Source organism: Rhinolophus ferrumequinum, chromosome 9 (genome assembly GCF_004115265.2).
Source record: "Rhinolophus ferrumequinum isolate MPI-CBG mRhiFer1 chromosome 9, mRhiFer1_v1.p, whole genome shotgun sequence".
Taxonomy (NCBI): domain Eukaryota; kingdom Metazoa; phylum Chordata; class Mammalia; order Chiroptera; family Rhinolophidae; genus Rhinolophus; species Rhinolophus ferrumequinum.
The window spans coordinates 63,131,815-63,155,139 of NC_046292.1; the positions used below are offsets into that span (position 1 = coordinate 63,131,815).

The window sequence follows — 23,325 nt, forward strand, 5'->3', positions numbered from 1 at the left end:
TCCCTCCCTCCCCCCTCCTTCCTTTTCTTCCTTCCTTCCTTCTTTTTCTTTCTTTCTCTTATTTAGAGCTTCCAAAGAGAAAACCACACAAATTTCTCAATTTTTAATTAGTGTAAAAAGGCAAGTACTCAAAATCATTGTTATATGTCACAGATTACTTTTCTCTGCAAGTGGACAATGGCAAATTTTATTTACTTTTAATCAAAGGAGCTATTTCTAAGTGAGAGCCCTGAATCGGGTCAGGTAAGCTGTAGTTCTCTGTGTTAAGTTTAGAAATTTAGATGTCAGTCAAGTAGAAGGAATTTATTTCCTCTCAATTGAAATTTACTGTGTGGCTGATTTTATATAATTTTAAATCTTATATTTTGTACTTTAAAAAAATTTTTTTAATGTTTTAAAATGTACTGTTCATAGGCAGTTGTCAGTGTATTATAATTTTGTTAAGCAATATTGACATACTAATTTTTTGTAGTTTCTGTATATAGTAAACTAAAATCAATGAGTTAGCAACATTCAGTTCTTTCTTTAAATGCTAGTTCAGATTTTTTTCTTAAAGTGTATATGTTATAAATTTGTTTTGCAAGAGTTTTGTAATACCTATTCCCTGCCAGTTTTTGATGGAAAGTTAACTGCTTATAAAGATTCATAAAATATGTATATTAGCTGATTTCTTAGAAAAAAACATGTTTAACATACTATATTTGGCAAGTGGTTTGGCTGTAGTTGTTTGCATAGGGTTGTAATACATATTTAACTAATTTCCCTTTTTTAAAGAAATGTTTTAGCCTATTATGTATATACAAAGCACTAACCTGTGTATTAATATTAAAACACTGTTAAACATAGACCCTTTTAGGCCAAAATTTCAAGTCTTTAAAATCCCCACCCTAGTTGAGATGAAGAGTTTGGCTAAGAAAGGCTCAGTAATGTGCTGTTTTATATTAACAGGAAACAGAACAGCAGTAGTGGTTTGAATACCCTGCAAACAGGAAGTTTGACACATGCATAGCTCTTAGCTTCTGTGTAAGAAGTTGTTGAGCTCCTCCTGGAAATATTTTCAGTTACTTTAAGTAAAGTATAAATGCACGTGAATGGCAGCTTATAGAGAACTATCCTGTAACCAGTATACAGGTACAACTGCTCTTCAGAAATTGGAAGGTTTTGCTAGCCGATTATTTCATAGACACTCAAAAGGTACTGCACATGATCAGAAAACAGCTCTGGAAAATGACAGCCTTCATTTCTCTGAACATACTGCGTTATGGGACAGATCAAGTAAGTTTTTTTTTTTCATGGTACGTTATAGCTAAAAGCTAAAATACTAATTGGAGTTTTAGGATAAAACAAAGAACTATGTTTTGTTTGTCTTTTTATGATTTGCACAAGGACATTTTTGCAAGATCAAGTTGAAAAAATTCCACAAAAACTTGATAAGTTGAGCCGAATCATGTAGTTCATTGTTTAATGTTTTATCTACAACTATTTGATTATCAGTGGGAAACTTTTCTATAAATTTTTTACATCATTTCTAGTGTATGTTACTGGTTTTTTTAGTTTTTCTTATATAAAAGTGAAATGTCTAAATTTTACAAACAATGATCAGTTTATTTTTTAAAATTTCTTGGATGTATAAGACTTAAAATTTGAAAGGGGCAAAAACACTCTTGAATTATTAATTACATTTCTATTTTGTTTGCCAACTTTTATTTTTAAATGCATGTGTGAAACTTATTTCAGTTTTACAAGCAGGATTTCTAATGTAAAAGCATAATATGATTAGTCTATGTGAAATCTTGGATCTATGACATTTTAAAAACCAAAAGCATTTATAATTATATTTATGTTACTTATAATTATCTTAAAGAGAGGAAAAGTTTATCCATGCATCACATTCTTTCCAGGATTGTTAAAAGGTTTGGACTTACTGCCTCCTTTGCTAAAATGGTGATATGTAACCATTTTTGGTGACATGCATTTTAAAAGACAAATTTCACATATAAACAATACCAGTACCTCCATTCCACATATCACCTTGGATCCTCCCCAAGATATTTTTGTCACTCTGATTAAAGGAACAATAGAATTACCCTTAGTACTCTTGCCCTTTTTGGTGTGTTTGATCATCAAATAGCAATAGGTTTTGCCTCTTTCTGTTTATATATTCTATAGCAGTTAAGGAAGAAAATTCAGCTTAAAAAAAACAACAAAAAACAAGAGTTGTTTACAAAATTTACTCCTTGGTTTATACAGTACCTTCATAGTTCTATAGAAGCTTATTTGAATTTTTTTTTTTCCCTCCATAGAATTAGTTTACCCTCAAACTATTTTAGGGAGAAAGTAAAGAACAAATACTTGTATAGCTTTTTTTACTCTAAAGGTTTTTATTATTTATAATTACTTCTTATATACTCATAGCAAGTTGATAGATGAGGAATCTCAAATATCTTTAAGTTAATGAACTAATGAGTATGAAAATAATAGTACATCGTTAAAATTTACCATGCAACAAAAGTTTGATATTCATTCTACTTGCCCCATTTTGTTAAATTGTCACCTGCTAAGGCCTTTTGGAAATCCTGTTTATGCATTTCAAGGATCTTTTAATTAAAAGTTCAATGAAAAATGAGGACAGTACTTAACTAATATCTATTTCACTAATTTCTGTTCCTCCAAATAGTGCATGTTTAATAAATGTATCTTGAATGAATATGATGGGTTTTTAATAATTGAAAGTTATTTTTGAACTATACTCACCATTTTCAAAATGTATGGGGCCTGTGATGTTTTCTGAAACACATTTTAAATCTAGCAATGGAAGATAATATCATGAGCCATGATTTCTTTTGGAAAAAAACTGACTGATATTGTGATGTCACAAAATAAATAGGATCACTGTGCACAGGTAAAATTAGGTGCAAACCTTGTAACTCTGCAAATAATAGGCATGATATAAGAAATAAATAGTAACTGATGTTCATTAATCAAGTGTTCTACCACTCTTCTTTCATATCCCAAAAATATCAAATATACACAATAATTTTATATATGTAATAATGAGTATGGTATACTTGGAGCTCTTGTTTCCTATTATGGAATCTGTTGACAGAGGAGAAAACACTGGTGTAACAGAAACAGAGGAATCCTATCATTGCACATTCAAGGGTTTATTTTTGTGGTGAAAACACAAATTTTTATTCATTTCTAGAATGAGTTACGGAAGGAGTTTTGACCATATGAAGTTTTATACAAACCACATTCTTCAAAGCTACTTAAAGCAGCTTACTTGCATGACTTGTTTTACAAGCAAAAGGAATGTTATATCTTCTGATAATACATACTCCAAATATGCTTGCTCCGAAAGTGCTATTTTAAGGAATCAACTAAGCAGAGAAACTACACGTCATTTTTTTAAAAAATTATGTTCATGAACTATTGAGTAAGGATTAACTACCAATTTAGGCAAAAATGAATTTAACAAGTTTTACTTCAAGTTTCTTTCTTCTCCATTGACATTAAATGTAGGAAGAATGCAGAATAAAGGCCACATAGTGGTTTCCAGGTGACTTAAATGTGTTTCATCTTTTACTACTAAACGTTTGATAATATAAATATGTAACAGCGAATTCAAAGTACATATACCGTGTTTCCCCGAAATTAAGACCTAGCTGGACAATCAGCTCTAATGCGTCTTTGGAGCAAAAATTAATATAAGACCCTGTCTTATTTCAATATAATATAAGACCAGGTATAATATAATATATAACATAACATAACATAACATAATATAATACCGGGTCTTATATAATATACCAGGTCTTATATTAATTTTTGCTCCAAAAGATGCATAAGAGCTGATTGTCTGGCTAGGTCTTATTTTCGTGGAAACATGGTAAGTACATGAAGTTCAAAAGAAGAACATGGAGGAATTCTGCTTTTTGTTCTGATTCAAAATAAATGGGATTATTAACATTTATTGAGTTCTCTTTCTAGCAAATTTATTACAGTTAGCTTTTAATATTCTTTTGTTCATAAATGATGTATTAAGTAATATAATGCAGAATTTGATGAAGTTTTGAATCTTTTAAATTTTGGCCTTTATACATTTGAATATCTAATTACAACATTTTAAGAACTGAATAGGTGAATACCATCAAACTCTTTTCCTATCCGAGGCTATTTCTCAGCAGATACAAATCCATTTTAGTGAATCTTAGATTTAAATACTATATTGAACAAATAAACAATTTTGTGTATTGATTTCTTCATATAGAATTGGGTAACTAAAAATGGTTATAACAGACCACTTTATCTAGTCAGTTTTATCTCTCCAAAACTCAGTCTTTCAGACAATTCATTTCCATGGTTATTTCTTAGTCCACTAAATCTGTATCATTGTAACTTCTAAGCTAGAAGAACTTTCACATTATATTTTTATCTACTTTTTCCGTCTGCAACTATTCCATAAGCTTCTTGATAGTAATCAATTTTTACTCATTTGGCAAACTTTTTTACTATTTACTAAACTAGTCAATAGACAAATCTCGGGGGGAAATAAGATCTCGTTCTTACCCTCAAAAATAAAAGTAGGAAGAGCAAACATACAAACAACATAATATTGAAGGCATAGTGAATGGTTGCTTAAAAATCTATAAATAGCTTATTGTGGGAGTTTAGTGTAAGTAGGATTTAACACTAAAGAGAAGATGGGACCTTCATATTGAAGAAGGAATAGAATTTTGAGACTCAGACGGAGGAAATTATTATAATAACATAAATATGTGAAAATATAAAAACAGGATTTTCTTAAAAGATAGTAAGATATTGTCTGGAAAAGCAGTCTATCTGATCTCAATACCACAGGGTATTAAGAAGGAACAGCCTTTACCAAGTTTCCAAGAGTTTTGTTAGATCATTCCCCCAAACTTATGAATGCCTATCATCATTACATTTACATAATTAAATTGTCCACGGAAGTGATTCTTCTCACAGCTAAGATCTGCTTCAAGCCAACTATCTATTCTTAGAGAAGCTTTTGGCAACGTTTTTTGGTTTTTATTGAAGTATAATTTACATACCATAAAACTCACTCATTGTAAGTGTATAATTTCTAATCAGTTTAACAATAAATTTATAGACTTTTGCAGTCATAACCACAATTCAGTTTTAGAACATTCCCCATCTCCCCAAAAAGTTCTTTTGTACCATTTTGTAATAAATTCTCACTTTCACCTCACTCTGGGACAGACTCTGGTCTGTTTTCCTGTCCCTACAGATTTCCTTTTCTGGATATTTTATATAAATGGAATCATACAACAATGTAGTCTATTTTTTCTGGCTTCTTGCACTTAGAATAACATTTTCAAGATTCATCCATGTTACAGAACATATCAATATTTGGTTCCTTTTTATTGCTGAATTATACTATGTTGTTTGGATATAACACATTTTGTTTATCAATTCAGCGATTAATAAACATTGTTTTCAGTTTGAGATTATTTGGATAATGTTACTATAAATATTTGTATACAAAACTGGGTGGATATATGCTTTCGTATCTCTTGAGTCTGTGTATAGGAGTAGAATTTTGGGGTCATATGGTAAGTTTACGTTTATACTTTTAACTTCCAATTTTGTTTTTTTTCCTAAGTGGCTTTACAATTTTACTTCCCACCACGAGGCTTACAGTTTCTTCACTTCCTTGTTGTCCTTCTTAATACTTGGTATCGTTTCTAAGTCTCGTTGATTATAGCTCTTCTGGGGTATGTGAATTGGTATTTCATTATGGTTTTCAGTTTGTATTTCCCTAATGATTGATGATGTTGAGCATATTTTCATGTTCTTATAAGCCATTTGTACATCTGCTTTGGAGAGATGTATTTTCAAATCTTCTATCTACTTTCAAAAGTGAGGGTTTTGTCTTCTTATTATTAAGTCTTAAAAGTTTTTTATATATTCCGATCACAAATTCTTTGCCAAATACATAATTTGCAAATATTTTCTCTCAGTCTGTGATTGTCTTATTTTCTTGAGTGATGTCCTTGAAGAGCAAAAGTTTGTAATTTTAATGAAGCCCAATGTATATTTTTTCCTTTATGGATTGCACTTTTGGTGCCAAATCTTAAGAAATGTTTGCCTAACCCAAGGTAGTGAAGATTTTCATTCTATGCTTTCATCTAGAAATCATTTCTTTGAGTTAAATTTTGTATGTAGGGTGTGAGGTATGGAGTGAAGTTCCTTTTTTTACCTTCCTCCACATGGATATCCAATTTTTACTGCACCATTTGTTGAAAAGCCTTCTTTCTCCATTGAATTGTCTTGGCACCTTTGTCAAAACTCAATTGACCACAAATGTAAGGGTTCACTTCTGAATTCTCAGTTTTGTCCCAATGATATATATGTATATTTATGCCATACCACACTGTCTTGGTTACCGTAACTTTAAAATAAAATTTAAAATCAAATAGTGTAAGTCCTCCAACTGTGTTCTTTACCAAAATTGTTTTGACTGTCTAGGTCCTTTGCATTTCTATATAAATTTTAGCATCAACTTGTCAGTTTCTGAAGAAAAGCTTGCTAGTTTTTTAATAGAGATTGTATTGAATCTGTAAATTAATTTGTGGAAAATTGCCATCTTGAACATGAAATATCTGTCCATTTATTTATATCTTCTTTAATTTCTATGCAGTGTTTTCTATTTTTTAGTGAACAAGTCTTGCTAAATTGATTTCTAAGTATTTTATTTCTGTTAATACTATTGTGAATGAAGTTGTTTCTTAATTTCATTTTTTGGATTGTTTGTTCCTAGTGTATTAGTATGTTTTTGATTTTTGTATATTGATCTTATATCCTATGATGTTGCTAAACTTATTTAGTAGTTCTACTAGTTTCTTTGTAGAATCCATAGACTTTTCTACATATAGACTCATATTGTTTGCAAATAAACATAGTTTTATTTATTTCTTATCAGTCTTTATGCCTTTAGTATATTTTTTCTAACCTCATAGCACTGGTTAGAACCTCCAATACAAAGTTGCTTAGGAGTGGTGAGTGCAGATTTCCTTGCCTTATTCCCAGTCTCAGGGGGAAAGCATCCCATCTTTCACCACAACACATGATGTAAGCTATAGAGCACTTCCACTATCCCCACACACGTCCTTCATCAGCTTGAGGAAGTTCCCTTCTAGTCCTAGTTTGTTTGCGGTTTTATCACAGGTATTGGATTTTGTGGGATGCTTCTACATGTATTCAGATGATTATGTAGTTTTGTTTTTTATTCTTTAATATGGTATATTCCATTAATTGCTTTTCAGTATTGAACCAACTTTGGATAAATTCTACATGGGCATCATGTATAATCCTTTTTATATACTGCTGTATTAGGTTTGCTAATGTTTTAAGACTTCAGCACTATGATGTATTGGTCTGTAATTTTCTTTTGATCTTTGTCTAGCTTTGTCTAACTTTGATACCAGGCCTCATAGAATAAGACGGGAAGCATTACATCCTCTTCGATATCCTGAAAATGTTTGTTTGGATTGGCATTATTTCCCTGAATGTTTTATAAAATTCCACAGGGAAGCCATAGGCACCTGAGCTTTTCTTTGTGGGAAAAAAATTTCATTACTAATTCATTATTTTATTTGTTTATAGGTCTTTTCAGATTTTATATTTCTTCTTGAGTTAGTTTTGGTAATTTTTTCCTATGAATTTGTCCATTTCATCTAAGTTATTTTATATAATTGGCCTAAAGTTATTTATAGTGTTCCCTTATAACCTTTTTAATTTCTCAGGTGTCAGTGGTAATGTCGTCTTTTCATTCCTATATTTGGTAATTAGTATCTTCTCTGTTTCATCTTATTTTGTCATGCTTTGTTTTAATTTTTGGTCAGTTTAGTTAAATGTTTATCAGTAAGACTTTTAGTCTCATTTATTTTTCTATTGTTGTTCTATTTTTTATTTCATTGAATTCTGCTCTGATCTTTTTGGTTTTGGTTTATTTTGCTCTTCTTTCTTGCATTTCTTAAGGTGGAAGCTTAAATCATTGATTTGAGAGCTTCCTTCTTTTCTAATACAGGTGTTTAAAGCTATGAATTTCCCTCTCCTCTCTGCTTTATTTATAATTCATAAATGTTGATTTCTTGTAGGTTTTTTCCATTCAGTTCAAAATATTTTCTTATTTCACTTGTGATTTCTTTGTGACTTAAATCCAAATATATGGGGATTTCCAAGATATCTCTCTGTTACTGATTCTTAATTTAATTCTGCTGTGACCAGAGAACATATCTTGAGTGATCTTTTAATCATTTCAAGTTAATTCAGATTTGTTACATTGCTTAGCATATGGTTAATATGGAGAATTTTTATGTGTGCTTGAAAAGAATGTCTACTCTGCTGATATTAGGTGCTATGTTTTATAAATGTCCACTTTTGATGGTGTTATTCAGGTTTTCTGTATCCTTGCTAATCTTCTGTCTAGTTTTTCTATGAATTATTGAGAGAGGAATATTGAAATCTTCAACTATAATTGTCAAATTATCTAGTTTTTAAATTCTCTCATTTCTGTTTTAGCATTTTGGAGACTCTTGTTCAATGCATTTTTAATTGTTAAATCTTTCAGATGTATTGGCCCTTTTATCGTTATGAAATGTCCTTTTTTTTAATCTAGTAATAACTTTTGTATTAAAGTCTATTTTATCTGATATATATAGGTACTCCAGCTCTCTTATAGTTACTATTTACATGGTATGTCTTTTTTTTCTTTTTAATTTCCACCTATTTATGTCTTTAAATCTAAAGTGTGGCTCTTGTACACAGCATATGGTTGGACCTTACCTTTTTATCTAGTCTAATAATTTCTGCTTTTTGATCTATATTTATTTCATTCACAATTAATGTAATTATTGATATGGTTGGATTTACATCTTCCATGTGCTGTTTGTTTTCTCTTACAGACTTTCTGTTTTCAGTCCTCTCTTCCTTTTTTGTTAAACAAATATTTATAGGGTGCCATTTGAATTCCTCTTTGATTTTTTAAACTAAATATTTAAGATATTTTCTTAATAGTTGATTACGGTGTTATAATATGCATTTTATCTTCCCACAATCTAGTTCAGAATAGTAATGACTTAATTCTAGTAAAATATAGCTACTTTGACCCAATATAGCTCAGTTTTTTCTCCAGTTTTGTGTTATTATTTTCACAAATATTACATGTATATTTTTATAAACTCAGCAATGCAGTATTCTAATTATTGCTTCTTACAGTTTTAAGTCCTTTAAAGAAATTAAGAGAAAACATAAAAATATGTACTTATGTAGCTTTTACTTATGTTTACCATTTTCAGTATTCTTCATTTCCTCCTCTCAATTTGACTACTGTCCAGTGTCATTTATTTTTAGCTGAAAGGACTTCCTTAAGTATTTCTGCTTGCAACAAATACCCTTTGTTGTTGTTTATCTGGGATTTGTATATTTCACCTTAGTTTTTGGAGGATAGCATTCCCAGACAGAATTGTTGTAAACTATTTTTTTTCTGGTTTTTTTCAGCACTTTGAATATATCATTCCACTGCCTTCTAGCCTCTCTTATTCCTGTTAAGAAGTTATGATTAATTGTATTGCTTTCCCCCTATACATGATTAGTCATTATTCTTTGGCTGTTTTCAAGATTTTCTCTTTGTCTTTGTCTTTTAACAACTTGAATATGATGTGTTTAGGTATGGAAAGGTATGGAACTCTTTGTGTTTACTATACTTGGAATAACTTAAACATCTTGGATCTGCAGGTTAATCTTTTCCATTAAAACTGGCATTTTCAGCCATTTTTTCTTTAAATATGTTTTATTTGCCCTTTGTCTCTATCCTCTCCTTCTATGATTCCCATTACATACTTGTATGTGTTAGTAACCTTGATATCCTACAGATTTCTGAAGCTCTATTCATTTTTCTCCTATCTTTTGTTCTCTGTATTCTTCAGCCTGGATGATTTCTATTGGTCTATCTTCAAGTTCACTGATTCAGTCTTTTGTCCTCAAATCTGCTGTTGGGTCAGTGTAGTGAGTTTTTAAGTTTTGGTTGTTGTATTTTTCCAAGTCTATATTTTTTATGTTTTAATAGTGTCTCTTTTTATAGTGAAATTGCCTTTGTTATATCATTGCCAACATATTTTCCTTTAATTCTTTAAACACAATTTCCTTTTATTCTTTTGATGTATGTGTCATAGTTCTTTTGAAGTCTTTTACCTGCTAAATTCTATATCTGGGCCCATACAGTGACATTTTCTATTGACTGCCTTTTTTACTCAGTATGGATTACATAATGTTTTTTATGAAAAAATGGACTTTTTAAAATAATAATTTTGTAGGAGTTCTGGATTCTGATTTTTTTCCTTCCCTGAAGGTTGTTTTTGTTTATGTTTTATTTTGTTTTTAATAACTTTCTTGCCCTTAATCTATGGACTGTGTTCCCCATGGTGTCTGGCAGCTGATTTCTCTGCTTGGGATTACCCTGTGTCTGCATAGTATTGTTGTTAGTCAATGATTAATCAAAAGTTGTATTTACACACTTTGAGCCAGTCTATGCTGATGGAGTGGTTTGTGGGTTGGGGAACACATTCAATATTCAGACAGTTTTCAAGTCTGTACCAGCTTTAACTTTCTGCTGGGCCCTCTTGGGTCTCCCCTATCAGATAGTTTTTCTAGTCAGCCAAAGATATGTGGGGAGTTTATTTAGGCCCTCTCTGCATCCCTAATTTCCATTTTCTATGTTGAATTTCTTGCTATACCACCAGTTTGCTGTATACCTCTACCAAGGACACACTTCAGACTAGCAAAGATGGACATTTCCCTGTTCATTTCCTACTGTTTACTTTTTTTTATTGACAACATCACTTGTTTGGGATTCTTTGGCCTTCTCTTCAAATCAAGTGAGCCCTCTCTGGCAGCAAAGCTGTTGGTTGTCATGGTCAGCCCCGCCCTGATAGAAGTACGACACTGACAGCTGTGGGGGAGCAGGAGCAGCACCAACCAATAACATCACACACTCTCCTGTTCTTACGCAAAATTCAGCAGGTTTTCATGAATAAACGCCTCTTCATTTGTTATCTGTGCTTGCTAAATTTCTAAAGCCGTGAAACTGTTGTTGTTGACAGTTTTATCCAGCTCATAGTTGTTTCTTGGGGAGAAGATTTGCTGACTTACTTATTCCCTTGTCACTGGAAGTCGTGTCTCACCTGGCAACTTTTAAAACGGCATATTCACTTGCTGAAGTTCCACTTAACAAGGCATCATTCTATAGAACATTTGTACCATTTTGGTACAAATTTTGGGGTCTCTGGGAGTCAGAAAATCCTGTTCACCATGCCATGCCATCTGCCCACCTTGCTATACAATCTGTCATCTTAATCTTCTTTGCTGTAAGGAATTTTACACTTCAGTAATGATTGCCAGAAACTTTTCTTGTGTGTTCTCCTCTTTTGAAAACCACCTAAGTGGCATCTGACACTGTTTGTAATGCGGAATTTAATGGAAGTTTATAAATAAGTTATTTTATGATATCCTTTAAAATAAAGATATATAAAGGACTATATTTTTTCTCTTCCATAATACAGAATGTTTAAATGGTTAACATTTGTGCTGCAGTATAGCTTTCTGGCTCATGAAAAATGAAAGCTATCAGCGATCTGGGCAATAAGATTCATCGCCAATAGTCACTAGCAACAGCACACAGCATTTTAATATCAGTGAGGTCCACAGCCAGCAGTAAGAGCTGGTGTAATTGAAAGACGTTTAGGTGCAATCATTCTGCTGTTTGTTCCTTGCCAGGTTCAACATGGGATTGTGTGAGTATTGGAAGAAAACAGCAATTTTTTTTATATCTTTGAAAGATGTAAGAACGGTAGCTAAGTGCTTAAGAAATATGGTAATTTTAAAATCATGTGGCTTTAAAATAAAAAAAAAACAAGGTATTTTATTTGCCTTGGTTAATTAAAGCTTTAGAAAAGCTACTCCTTGGTTACAAGTGAACCGATAATTCTGGTCTAATGTTGCCGTGGTAACAACTCATGCTGATATAATTGAGAACATCTTATACATCCTGGTTCGAACATTTTCTCCCTGCCATTTTGAGTTGTTCTAGTGGTATATGAAAGAGGTTAGGATAACTAGATTGAAAGAAATTAAATCTAGTTATACACATCTTTGGCATTAATTTGGTGTTTACTAGTGACATCTCACGCTGGGCAGTTACGCTTTGCTTCTGGGGGCTTTCCTTTTTAAAACAAAAGAAAGCTCTTTTCATTTTTTGTGTGCTGCATGTTCCAGTGTATGTGTTTACACCATCGGCTTCTACCTCTAGAGATTAGCATAACTCCCTTTGCTGTTGGATTGTTGTTTTGAGCAATATGTTTTGGAAAGGTTGGTTTTCATCATGAGTGGTAAGTATGCTCTCTGAGACTCTGAAGCTATTTTTACATTTTTAGAAATATTTAACTATAAGAGGAAATAATATTTTTTAAAGGAGCAGTTGTACAGCCAGAACTACAGTGAATTATATCTTCTGTTGATGCTTTGCATTTAGGCATTAATTTGCTTTTAAATGAAGAACTGTGAACAACTAATACTACTGTTAATAATCAGTTCCTAAATTTCTTTAGGTTTGATTTATTACATTTATTAGATACTCTTGTTACTGTGTTATAAATTAGTAGTGAAAGACCCACCATGATAGGAGAGGAATATTTTGTATCTAATCCTGAAGGTGATTAAACTTTCTTCTTTTTAGCTTTGTCATTCTAATATTAATTTTTGTTAGCTGATTTTTTTATATGAAAATGCTAATCTTGAATAAGATGTTGCCAAAATTTAATTGACTTATTGGTTGCTTTTATGTACAACTCATTGAGAAATAGGGGTTTAATGATGAAATAAATATGTACATTTTGGTTTTGGAAGCTTTATTAACATTTTTCAGAAATATTATTTTGGGGAAAATAATTTGTTAGAATAAGTACTTTTGTGATAATTAGTTTTCTTTTTGTTTTTAATAACATGATTTTTTTTTTAATTCTAAAAATGTTTTTTTAGAAAATATACTATAGTATATACTGCACTCTATCACAGGGTGAAAACTATTCACTTTAAGCCAAAACTGCAGCTAAAAATAGATATCCTGTTGTTAGAGTGAGAAATATTTGCTTACAGCATAATTCATTATTATCTTTTTGCTTAACTTAAAAAGAGGATATTTATTTATAAGTTAACCTTTGAATCAGATTTTTAAAAGAAGTATTATGTTTTTTCTTGTAACATAATAGTCTATAATTTACACTTAAAAGATTTGGAATTGGAATTCAGAACCTGAGAGAGTTGAATTTTTGCTGTATAATGATAGAATTCAAAACAGCTGAACCTTTTCTTCTATAACTGAAGATCACCTAATTGTCACATTTTTTTTATCGTACTGCAGTATAACATCAACCTCTTGCACACTGTTAAATACTTGCTTAGAGAATGTTAGACATTACAATACAAATTTTACATGCAAGATATTAAGAATTAATTATTATTATTATCCTGTTATTTTCCTGTTAGCAAATGAATATTTCCAATTTCGTGTTTTAAGTTTGGGCTGATATCACCAAATCAACATGTTACCATTCCTTAGAATTTCAATGGGTATCAAAACTGAATATACCTGGTAATCACACTTAAAATATTAGATTTCTCTGAATCTAGCCAATGTGTGTTTTCTCTTTGAAAGTTGGGTATATAACAGAATCTTTAGGTAAACACTGTGGTGTTCTAGACGTTTTACAATTGGATGTGTTCGTTTTAGCTGAAGAAAATAGTTACTGGTGTTCTATTGCTTTATTTTTCTTTTAAGAAATCTACGGATTGGTCAGATAATATTTGATATACTTGATCATATCGGCATGCCCTTACAGCCTTTTCTACCATAGGAATCATAGTAATCACAACTAGGTAGTCTGACATTTTCAGAATTGTTCAAGTTTTACTCTTGCTATAAATGGTTAAATGCCTTAGCCATTTTAAATGTGGAAAATTACAAATGAAGTGTGTTTTCTTTGTAAAAATAAGCACATGCCAGACCTTCATGTCTTAGTCTATAGCTCTACTTGTAGTATTTATGTAAATGTGGCACTCTTCTGGTTAAAAAGCTATTCCTTTTTTCCTGCCTGCCTATTAAATGTTAATTTTCACTAGGAACCTATCTTTGGCCCTCTTTTAACACTACATTCTCTCTGAATGCTCTCATCCATGCCCATATCCTTAGTTGTTACCTGAACGTTTCTTTCAAAAGTGAATTCTGTCTTTCCATCCCAAATCTACTCCTTTTTCATTGATTCGGATTTCTATTAATAATCCCACTGCCCATGGAGGAACTTCAAACAGAAACTTTGTAGTCATTCCTAACTTGTTTCTTAACCCCCAAACATGCACTCAAGTCATTAATTTGTATTGATTCTACATCAGCAATGTCTCAGAAATCACTCAATTTTCTTCAGTCTCACTGACATTGGGAATGCTTTTAGGTTAAATATTCTATATCTTCTTAATCCTACTGCAGTAACTGCTTCACTTGTCTCAGCTTTTACTTTTGTATCCCTCCAGATCATTTTTCATGCTGCCATTTTTAGAAAGCAAATATACTTATTTCTTAACCCAACGTGAAACCTTTCAGTTACAGGTGTGATCTCTTAGATAAAGGTCAAACCCCTTAGTAGGTCATGTAAGATCAATGACTTATCTTTCTGGCTTTATTTACATCTCTCATAAAATTCTGATCTATCCATACATATTATTCTGATCGATCCATACATACTATTCCTTGCTACTGTTTCCCCGGAAAATAAGACCTACCCGGAAAATAAGCCCTAGCATGATTTTTCAGGATGACATCCCCTGTACATAAGCCCTAATGCGTCTTTTGGAGTAAAACTTAATATAAGACCCAGTCTTATTTTCGGGGAAACACGGTACCTTTCTATATTTATACCTTACCATAAAAATTCTGAAAACCACCTATACTTTTAGTGCCTCCATCATTGATTCTATAGAGTCAGGTGACTCTATAGACCCTGTACTCTCAAAGCAAGCTTATAAACTATAACAATTATTTGTATTATATTGAAATTAGATATCAGCATGGCAGTTTCCTTCTCCAACCTTTGAACTCCTTAAGTCAATAAATGCCGTGGTCATCTCTGTGTTTCCAGTAGTTACCCCAGTGCCCTAAATACAGTAATGAAGTCATACATTTTTGTAGAATAAGTGAATGACTAAAAATTATCCCCCTTTTTTTTACATATGTGAATACTTTTCTTACATTATCAATGAAAAATAGCAGTCATTTTATTTATTTTTTGTAAATTTATATGCTTATCAGAACATAAATAGCATCATTATAGCAACATCCCCAGGTGAGAACTCTGATTTGTCCACCTGTAGTTGAAAGCAAATCTCCAAAGAAGAAGGCCTTGACCTTTATGAATTACGGGACATTTTCAGATTTGAGCACAAGCACTTAAATTGTCCATTCTAGATCTTGATTGAAGATAAAAGAACAACAACAACAAAAAACTCTGGGAAAACAGTGTATTAGTTCTGCAATTAAGGAAGGGTACTTGCCCAGAAATGTACAGTATCAGACTGACGATCAGACACCAAAGTTTAACTCAGTTTTATTTTGAGTATCTTTCCTTCATGGGAAAGAAATAAACAGTAGTTTCACCCTCACTAACTTGGAGGGATGAGGCCTATAAAAAAGACTGCTGGGAAGTGATAGATCCAATATTGCTGATTACTTTCATTTAAAACAGTTATAATGGAACAACCCAAAATTTGATAGGGTATTCCAAATTGAAAAAGTGGCTTTTCTTCTTCCCTGTGACAGGGCCCTTCCCTGATATGGTGCATATCACCACTAGCAAGGAACTTTATAGTCCTGGCTTCATTCCCATTTCTGAAAGTCACTGGATTATTTAACTGATAATGTAAATACGTATCAACTAAATATCTGAAAATATGATTCCAACATACCCAAATAAGAGGTGAGAGGCGAGAGGATCCACCGTATTTGGGGGCATTGTAAAGTTCTGAAAGGCTTCTCATTGTTCATGAATGAATAAGCAAGAAAAGCAACAACATGGAGCCTATAAAAGAGATAGTGCATCATTAAAGGATTAAATCGTAGCCTTCAAGAGAAAGAGAGTGAACTTATGTTTAGAAAATATTTGTGGTGGAGGGTTTAAAAATAAATTATACATAGCATCTTTGTTGAATTCTTAAAATTTTCAAGTGAACATGGAATTTATGAAATACGACATGAAAGATAAGATAAAACAAGAGACTAAAATGCAAAGACAGTTGGTTAAGAGGCAGGAATAGAAACAAAGCAATAATGATATGATAATGGAAGGTTCTAAGAAATAAACCTGGAATTTGCAGAATATAAAGCTGCATTAGGAGCAGTAAAGACTGAAATAATCACTGCAGGAGAGTAATGATATGAAGAACTAGCTTGATAAAAACCTCCAGAATGTAGGGGAAATGGACAGGATCGAAATTATGAGGTTAAAACTATGTTAGGTTAAAGTAGAAAACTCTACAAATTGAATGAATAACATTCCCAAAGAACAGATAATGACTAACAGAACAGAAGTAATAATAAAAAATATATATGATTCAAGAAAACCTCTCAGTTGAGGAAAAATTTGAATCTGTAGATTGAAAGAGCTCATTGTGTTTTGACAAAGATTAACAAAAGACACCATCAATTAAATATATCTTGATGGAAGTTTTGAACTTCAAGAATTAAAAAAATGAATCTCACAAATATCCAGGTCTTTTTGCATGTTACAACTTAACATAAAGCTAGTCTTATACAGGAAAAAAATCCAAAAATTAGAGATTTGAAAATCCTTCTAGAGCAAAAATTAATAGAGATACAACAGCACCTAAAAATGCTGAATAAAATATAGTGAGCATGCCTTTAAATGAATACCTGAACTTACAGACATATAATAGATACCCGCAGTGTGCAAAAAAGTGATATGGTGAATGAAAACTAGAGCTATAGGAGGGAGTATACTTTGACTACCCCAAGGAGATTTTCATACCTTGGTTACCAAAGGACTTTCATTTTAAATGGCTTTACAGAGACAGAAGACAATTTATTTGATCTATGCAATGTGGGATTTTTTTAGACTCCTATATAAAGCCAGGATCCTCAAAGTATCATAATTTCAGTGAGAGAATAGATTAGAAATTAAAACCTCTTCACTGACAATGAGAGAAAATAAGGCAGCTTCTATCTCTTGGCTTGGGTTCCAGAGGACAGGAGAGCGCTATGCATGCATGTGTGTGGGATGGCTCTCCTGAGAGTTTGTAATCAATTGCTTCTCCTCCAGTAGAGTTCAGGTTTTCATCTGTATTAATTGTGTGGTCTAAGAATCATGAATAAGATGAAGTACGTTATTGTAACAGTCCCAGACTAGTAACATCCACTGGATGCCAGGCAGATGCTAACACAAAACATACTTTCTAGTCAAGCTCTGCAGGTTGCTCATATAAAGCCCCAGTGAACTTTGAGTTCACAATCCAAAATCAAAACACACACACACACACACACACACACACACACACACACACACACACACAGCTATAAATGCTATTCAACAGCTACAACAGGATTAGATCCTTATAAAAATGTCAGAGAGGAGAATTGTCACATACAGGCTACCATTTAAAATTAATAATCGTATTAAATATGAGAAAAAGTTGTATGCACCTCTACAGAACCTCAAAATATATAACACAAGATTGACCCATTTAGAAGGAAAAATTATATAAGATTTATAGATATATATAAAAAATTTTCATCCAGTAATTAAAGAATACACAGAAATACAGAATACTAAACATATTCAAAATATTTTGAAGAATTGATATAGCCATGGTGTCTGACCACAAAACAATTTAATCAACAATAAAAGACTAAATAAACACATAAATTTTATATCTGGGGATTTAAAAATTCAGATGACTCACAGATCAAGAATTCACTTACAAATTTAAAACTCAATATATATCAAAACTTGTGGGGTGTACCTTAAGTGATTTAGAGACAAATTTTTAAATGCTTATAGTAGGAAAGGAGAAAGACATTAATGATGTAAATATTCAAGTAAAGTTAGAAAGCACAGCATGAGCATAAAGCAGTGAAATAGAAAATATACATCAGAGCTAAAGGTTAGTTCATAGAAAAGACTTTTAAAATAATTGATCAGAACTATACCTATTTAAGATTTAATCAGTTAAAATCCTTACTCAAACTTAACAAAATGAGGACTGGACCATTTTACAGTCAAGTTCTAGGAAATATTCAAAGAACAAACATTTCAATCTTGTACAAAATCTCCCAAAAAATTAAAAAAGAGGAAGTATTCTTAAATTTATTTGAGTCTGGTATAGTCTTACAAGTAAAGTATGGGAAAAGAAAATTAGAAACATTTTCTCTGAAGTTAGGAATTGTCTATTTCTGTACAACATTGCACTATTAGCCATAACCTGCACAGTAAGACAAGAAAAAGATCATTATTTACAGATGATATGTGGTTGTCTAAATAGAACATTCAAGAGAATCTACCAGTATCATTTTAGAATTAATAACAGAAACTGGCAAGATTGCCAGATATAATAAGATCAATATATAAACATCAACTATGTGTTATACATCAGCAGCAAACACAAACAGTAATTTTTTTTTTTAAATCTCCCTTGTACAATAGCAACCAAAGTTTTAAAGAACCTGGTAGATAAATCTAATAAAAGGGTAATAAGACCTTTAAGGGAAAATTATAGAATTCTAAGAGATATTTACCTAATCTTTAACAAGATGTGATTTACTATCCATTAGATTAGCAAAATTTAGAAAGTGATAGAACACATTTTTTTGAGGATATGGATCATCAAGGATGTGGTGGCAATATAAATTGGCATAACCATTTATTGATCCACTTATTACTATCTAGTTAAGTTGAAATATGAATACTCTGTCATCTGGGGATCCACTCCTAGCTCTATACTGTCTGCAAGAAAGAATATTTAAATTTAGAACCAAATGGAAAATCTTTAGCATATTATTATGGTAGATGTAGTATTACTCTGAGAAAAGGCCTCAGTGAACAATTAAGGAAGTAAAATACATTTCAAAGATTGCCTGGATCATTAGTTTCATGACTGTAAATTTAGTTTAAGTTTTTATTACAAAATCCTATAGGGAACATCTCCAATCAAACAGGACTTAAATGGCCTAGAAAATCCACAGCCTCCCAGACAGAGAGCAAGTTGGGAGAGAAAGCATGTAATGTGATTAGTTCTGACTAGTACACTATGTGGGTTCATGGTGTATCCCTCTGTCCATACAGATACTAGTGAAGTTAATTTGATCATTTTAATAATTTGATCATTTAAATATATGTTTCACCAAAAGTTTTTATAGTTATTTACAGTTTAATGAAAGCTAGTCAATTATAGTGTTCACTTGTAATTAAGACTTGATAAAGAATTAACTAATAAAAAAGCATAAGGAGAGGAAAGAAGAGTAAAAGAAATATCACAATAGGAAATGTAGCTTTTACTGTCTGTTTAATTTCCAAACACCCATTCATGTGTGACTTTGTGTACGACTAATTGATATCTTAAAAAATAAAAGTAGACATGGTCCCATCCACTGAACTAACTACACAAACGCAACTGCAATAATTAAAGTTGGTTTTTGTAGCCACTATTATTTTTAAGGTTAAGGGAATTTGCTTTGAATGAACATGTTTGAATGTGGTAAAGCAAATCAAGTGTCCCTTCAGCAAAGAGAACACAATTGCTCTTCACATTAAAGGGACAGAAGATAATGTTTCATTAACACATTTTTAGAATAAGGTTTTGTTGATTAAAAATTATATATATATATATATATATATATATATATATATATACACATATATCCAAAAATTTGTTGTGATCCTTATATAAAATACTTGTATTTGTATGCTCAAGTATTTTTTTATTCTATTTCTATGTGTAAATATACTAATGAACATATATGGATGGATAACTTCTTGTGGGTCTGTTATTTTATATGTTATTTATCTGTTTAATTTATTCTTTTTGATCAAGCATGCAATTCATCAGAAGCTTCTGGTAGGAAACCACTTTTTACAGAATAATTCTGTTATTTGATTGCTATAAATTGGGTTTTATGAGGTATTTTGTGGTAACTAAAATGTTTTATATTTAGTTTATTGAAAAAATTTGTAGTATAGCCTGTGTGTGTGTGGGGGGTGGTATTCTTAGAAATAACAAATGTAGAGGTGGGTGTTTAAAGTAGGGGTGGCAGAAGACAATACAGAGGTGGCTTTACTAGATGGGTGAAGTAGGGGTGGCAGAAGACAATACAGGGGTGGCTTTACTAGATATACATTCTCCAGAGGTTTTGGAAAGGATTGTCCTGTTCTGTTATTTGTCTAAAGAACTTGGTATTTTCATACATAACTTTTCTCAGTTTCTACCTTGTTTTGTGTTTCCTGATATACACTAAATAATTCTTAAATAATGTTTTTATTAAGGTAAAGGATGAAAATCATTTAATCACAAAGTGATTAGGGGACCCAGGGATTATAATCTGTTCAGTAAAAAAATATATATTACAATAAAACATACTATAAAGAAATATATAATTGCTTTAGTGCCTAATACTTGCTCTTTCCCTAATAGAAAAATTTATTTCTATTAAATAAAGAATAGCCCCCTCCCTTAGTCACTACATAGATAGCCATTAAGGTTTAAAATATTCGGGCCTCTAACCCCCACTGTTATCCCTCCTTGCTAAACCTGACCCCCCTCTTCCTTAGCAAGTGACATGGAAACAATTACTTCCATGATCAGGCACCTTCTTACCTATGCACTTCACCCCCCACTGCCGCTGTACCCTTACACCCTGCTGCAGCTACTACAAGTCAGTTGTCATTTCCTGGATAAGTCATGCAACTTCCTCCCTGCCTTTTATTTAAGATCATCCCAGCCTAGAATGTCTTCTTCCTCAGCTATTATCAGCCAAAGGAACTCTGTCCTTCAAGATTTAGCACCAATGTTATTTACTCTACTATGCCTTGCTTTACAACCCCAGAATTGCCTCTTTCAAGCTGGCGTAGCACATTATCATTTCCTTAGTTGTAGTCGTTGTCACGTTCCAGTATTATGGTTCACCTATCTGCCCATTAGTTTCTCATCTCCTCATTAGTGGAGATGTGTTTATTGTTTGTAGTGCTCCCAGAGTCTAGCTCAGTTTCTGGTACCACTGAACAGTGTTCAATAAATGTTGAAAAGATTGTTAAACCAGCACCAAGGAAGTAAAATGCCTGAAAGACACTAATGTCTTTCAGAAGAGAGTTAACAAAATGTTATAATTCCGAGTGTCTTTTCCTACAGTAGAGTTTAGAATAAATAACAAAAGTCCGGAGATGGTATTGCAGTAGTTATAGGATGTGTGTTTCAGTATATGCTACTTCATATTATTAGCACTATTACTATAAGGAGTTAAAGTATTTATACTGATTTTGGGATTAAACAGTAATAACTGATTTTATTTCTTTACCATTTAATTTTAAAATGTCCTCTCTGGATATGTTCAGTCAAATAATTGAGTTTCTACATCATTGTTCTATTTCTGTATTATAATATTCTGGGAAAACGTATATAGATGATTTCATGCTACTCTGTTGTTTATATGAGTGTTATTTAATCATTGTTTAATTTATTTTTTGGATACAAGCTTGCTCCTCTTCAGAAGTATCTGGTAGGCAACTGCTTTTTAATTTAAAAAAAAAATGTTACCTTTGAAACTTTTTATTTGGTTGTTTGCAAGTTGTTGTGCACCTCATAAAATTATATTTTTATGAAGTATACTGAGTTAATAAAAACAGTTTCGTTGAGGGAAATTGTTTAGTTTTATGTTGAGTTTTATCTATAGAAATGGTTTATATTGCAATTTCTTGGGTGATATTTTAGAAACAACAAATACAGCTCTAAGAAGCAGTGGGAGTTGTAAAGGGTAGCAGAACTAGATTAATACACACCACGTAATTAGATGAACTAGGTTAATGAATGGTTTGTGAAAGAAAATATACTGTTGTAAATTTTGTATAAAGCAGCTAATATTTTAATAAGGTATTTATCCTAGGAAGTTTATATGCTATTTTGTTTTATTTTCTGTTTGTTTCTCTTCTATTTTTTTTTACATCCGTTGTAAAAGTTAAGTAATATCTTGTTTTTATTGTAAAGAGATGTAGAAGATGGCGGTGACGTTTACCTCATTACAAAGAGACTGGAGAACCCAACATCTGGAGTAGTTATAATCTGTATATTAATAATTTCTAAATTCTTACAAAATACGAATGATAACCTCTTAAAAAAAACATTGGATAATGGCATACAATAATAACATGCTGTTTTCATAATAAGTAGTAATGTAGTTTATCCAACACAGAATCCAAAAATGCCTAATAAATAAATTTACTAAATATAATTAATGAAGCATTCTTATTCATTGTAGAATTATCTGCATATCATGGAATAAGGATGTGTCATACTTGAATTTTTAATAAATTTTTCTAATGCTTAAAATGAATTTTGTAATCTAATTTTTAAATTATGTCCTATGTATAAACACGATATATTCAAACATATTTTAATGTCCTTCTGGAAATGCTTAAAAACTGTCACTGTGTTTCTTCTTTCTTCATCTTGTAAATGTGGGTAAACTTTCCTACAGACCAACCCTGAGTGAACTTTGGTAGGCTCATTTATTTAGAATACAATGTGATAGGCCCTTTAAATAATACAAACTGAAGAGGAAATAAATTTATTTGGAACATAAATATAATTGCAATGTATACTCCTAAGAAGAAATTGAATTAATATTTGGTGTGTCCTCATTTTTGTAGTACCTGGTTTGCCCCTTTGTTGATCACTACAGAACAAAATATATTTGCAGAAAAATCTTTCTTTGAGATATTTTTTCCTAAGGAGAGTTACTAATCACTGTTGGGTGCTTTGTAGATAGGTACCCATGATCACGTAGCTAAGAAGTGTTAGAGCCAAGATTCCAGCTCACATGTGCCAAGCTCCAAAACCTTTGGCTATTTCAGGATATCACAGTGGTTTAAATAGTTAACTATAGATATGGCTTATATATTAGAACACAAGAAGAAAACAAAAAAATGTAGAACTTTAAGCATATGCTTTATAGGG

At 31.6% G+C, this 23,325-nt stretch overlaps 1 protein-coding gene across 9 annotated transcripts in view; it reads left to right on the forward strand.

Moving 5' to 3' along the window:
* PRKACB (protein kinase cAMP-activated catalytic subunit beta) overlaps nt 1-23,325 on the forward strand; it is a 106,445-nt gene that overhangs the window by 48,475 nt on the left and 34,645 nt on the right. Inside the window, exons 1-3 of one of the 9 annotated variants that reach the window (XM_033114379.1) lie at nt 11,599-11,837; nt 20,194-20,217; nt 21,848-21,871. The exons of 1 other annotated variant lie outside the window; for it this stretch is intronic. In XM_033114379.1, the coding sequence (XP_032970270.1) occupies nt 11,828-11,837; nt 20,194-20,217; nt 21,848-21,871 (58 nt within the window). In that variant the 5' untranslated portion in view covers nt 11,599-11,827. Of the gene's footprint in view, nt 1-986; nt 1,276-11,598; nt 11,838-12,123; nt 12,432-20,193; nt 20,218-21,847; nt 21,872-23,325 lie in introns of those variants that run through there. 7 more of the 9 variants (XM_033114380.1, XM_033114378.1, XM_033114383.1 and 4 more) reach the window with 7 other exon arrangements.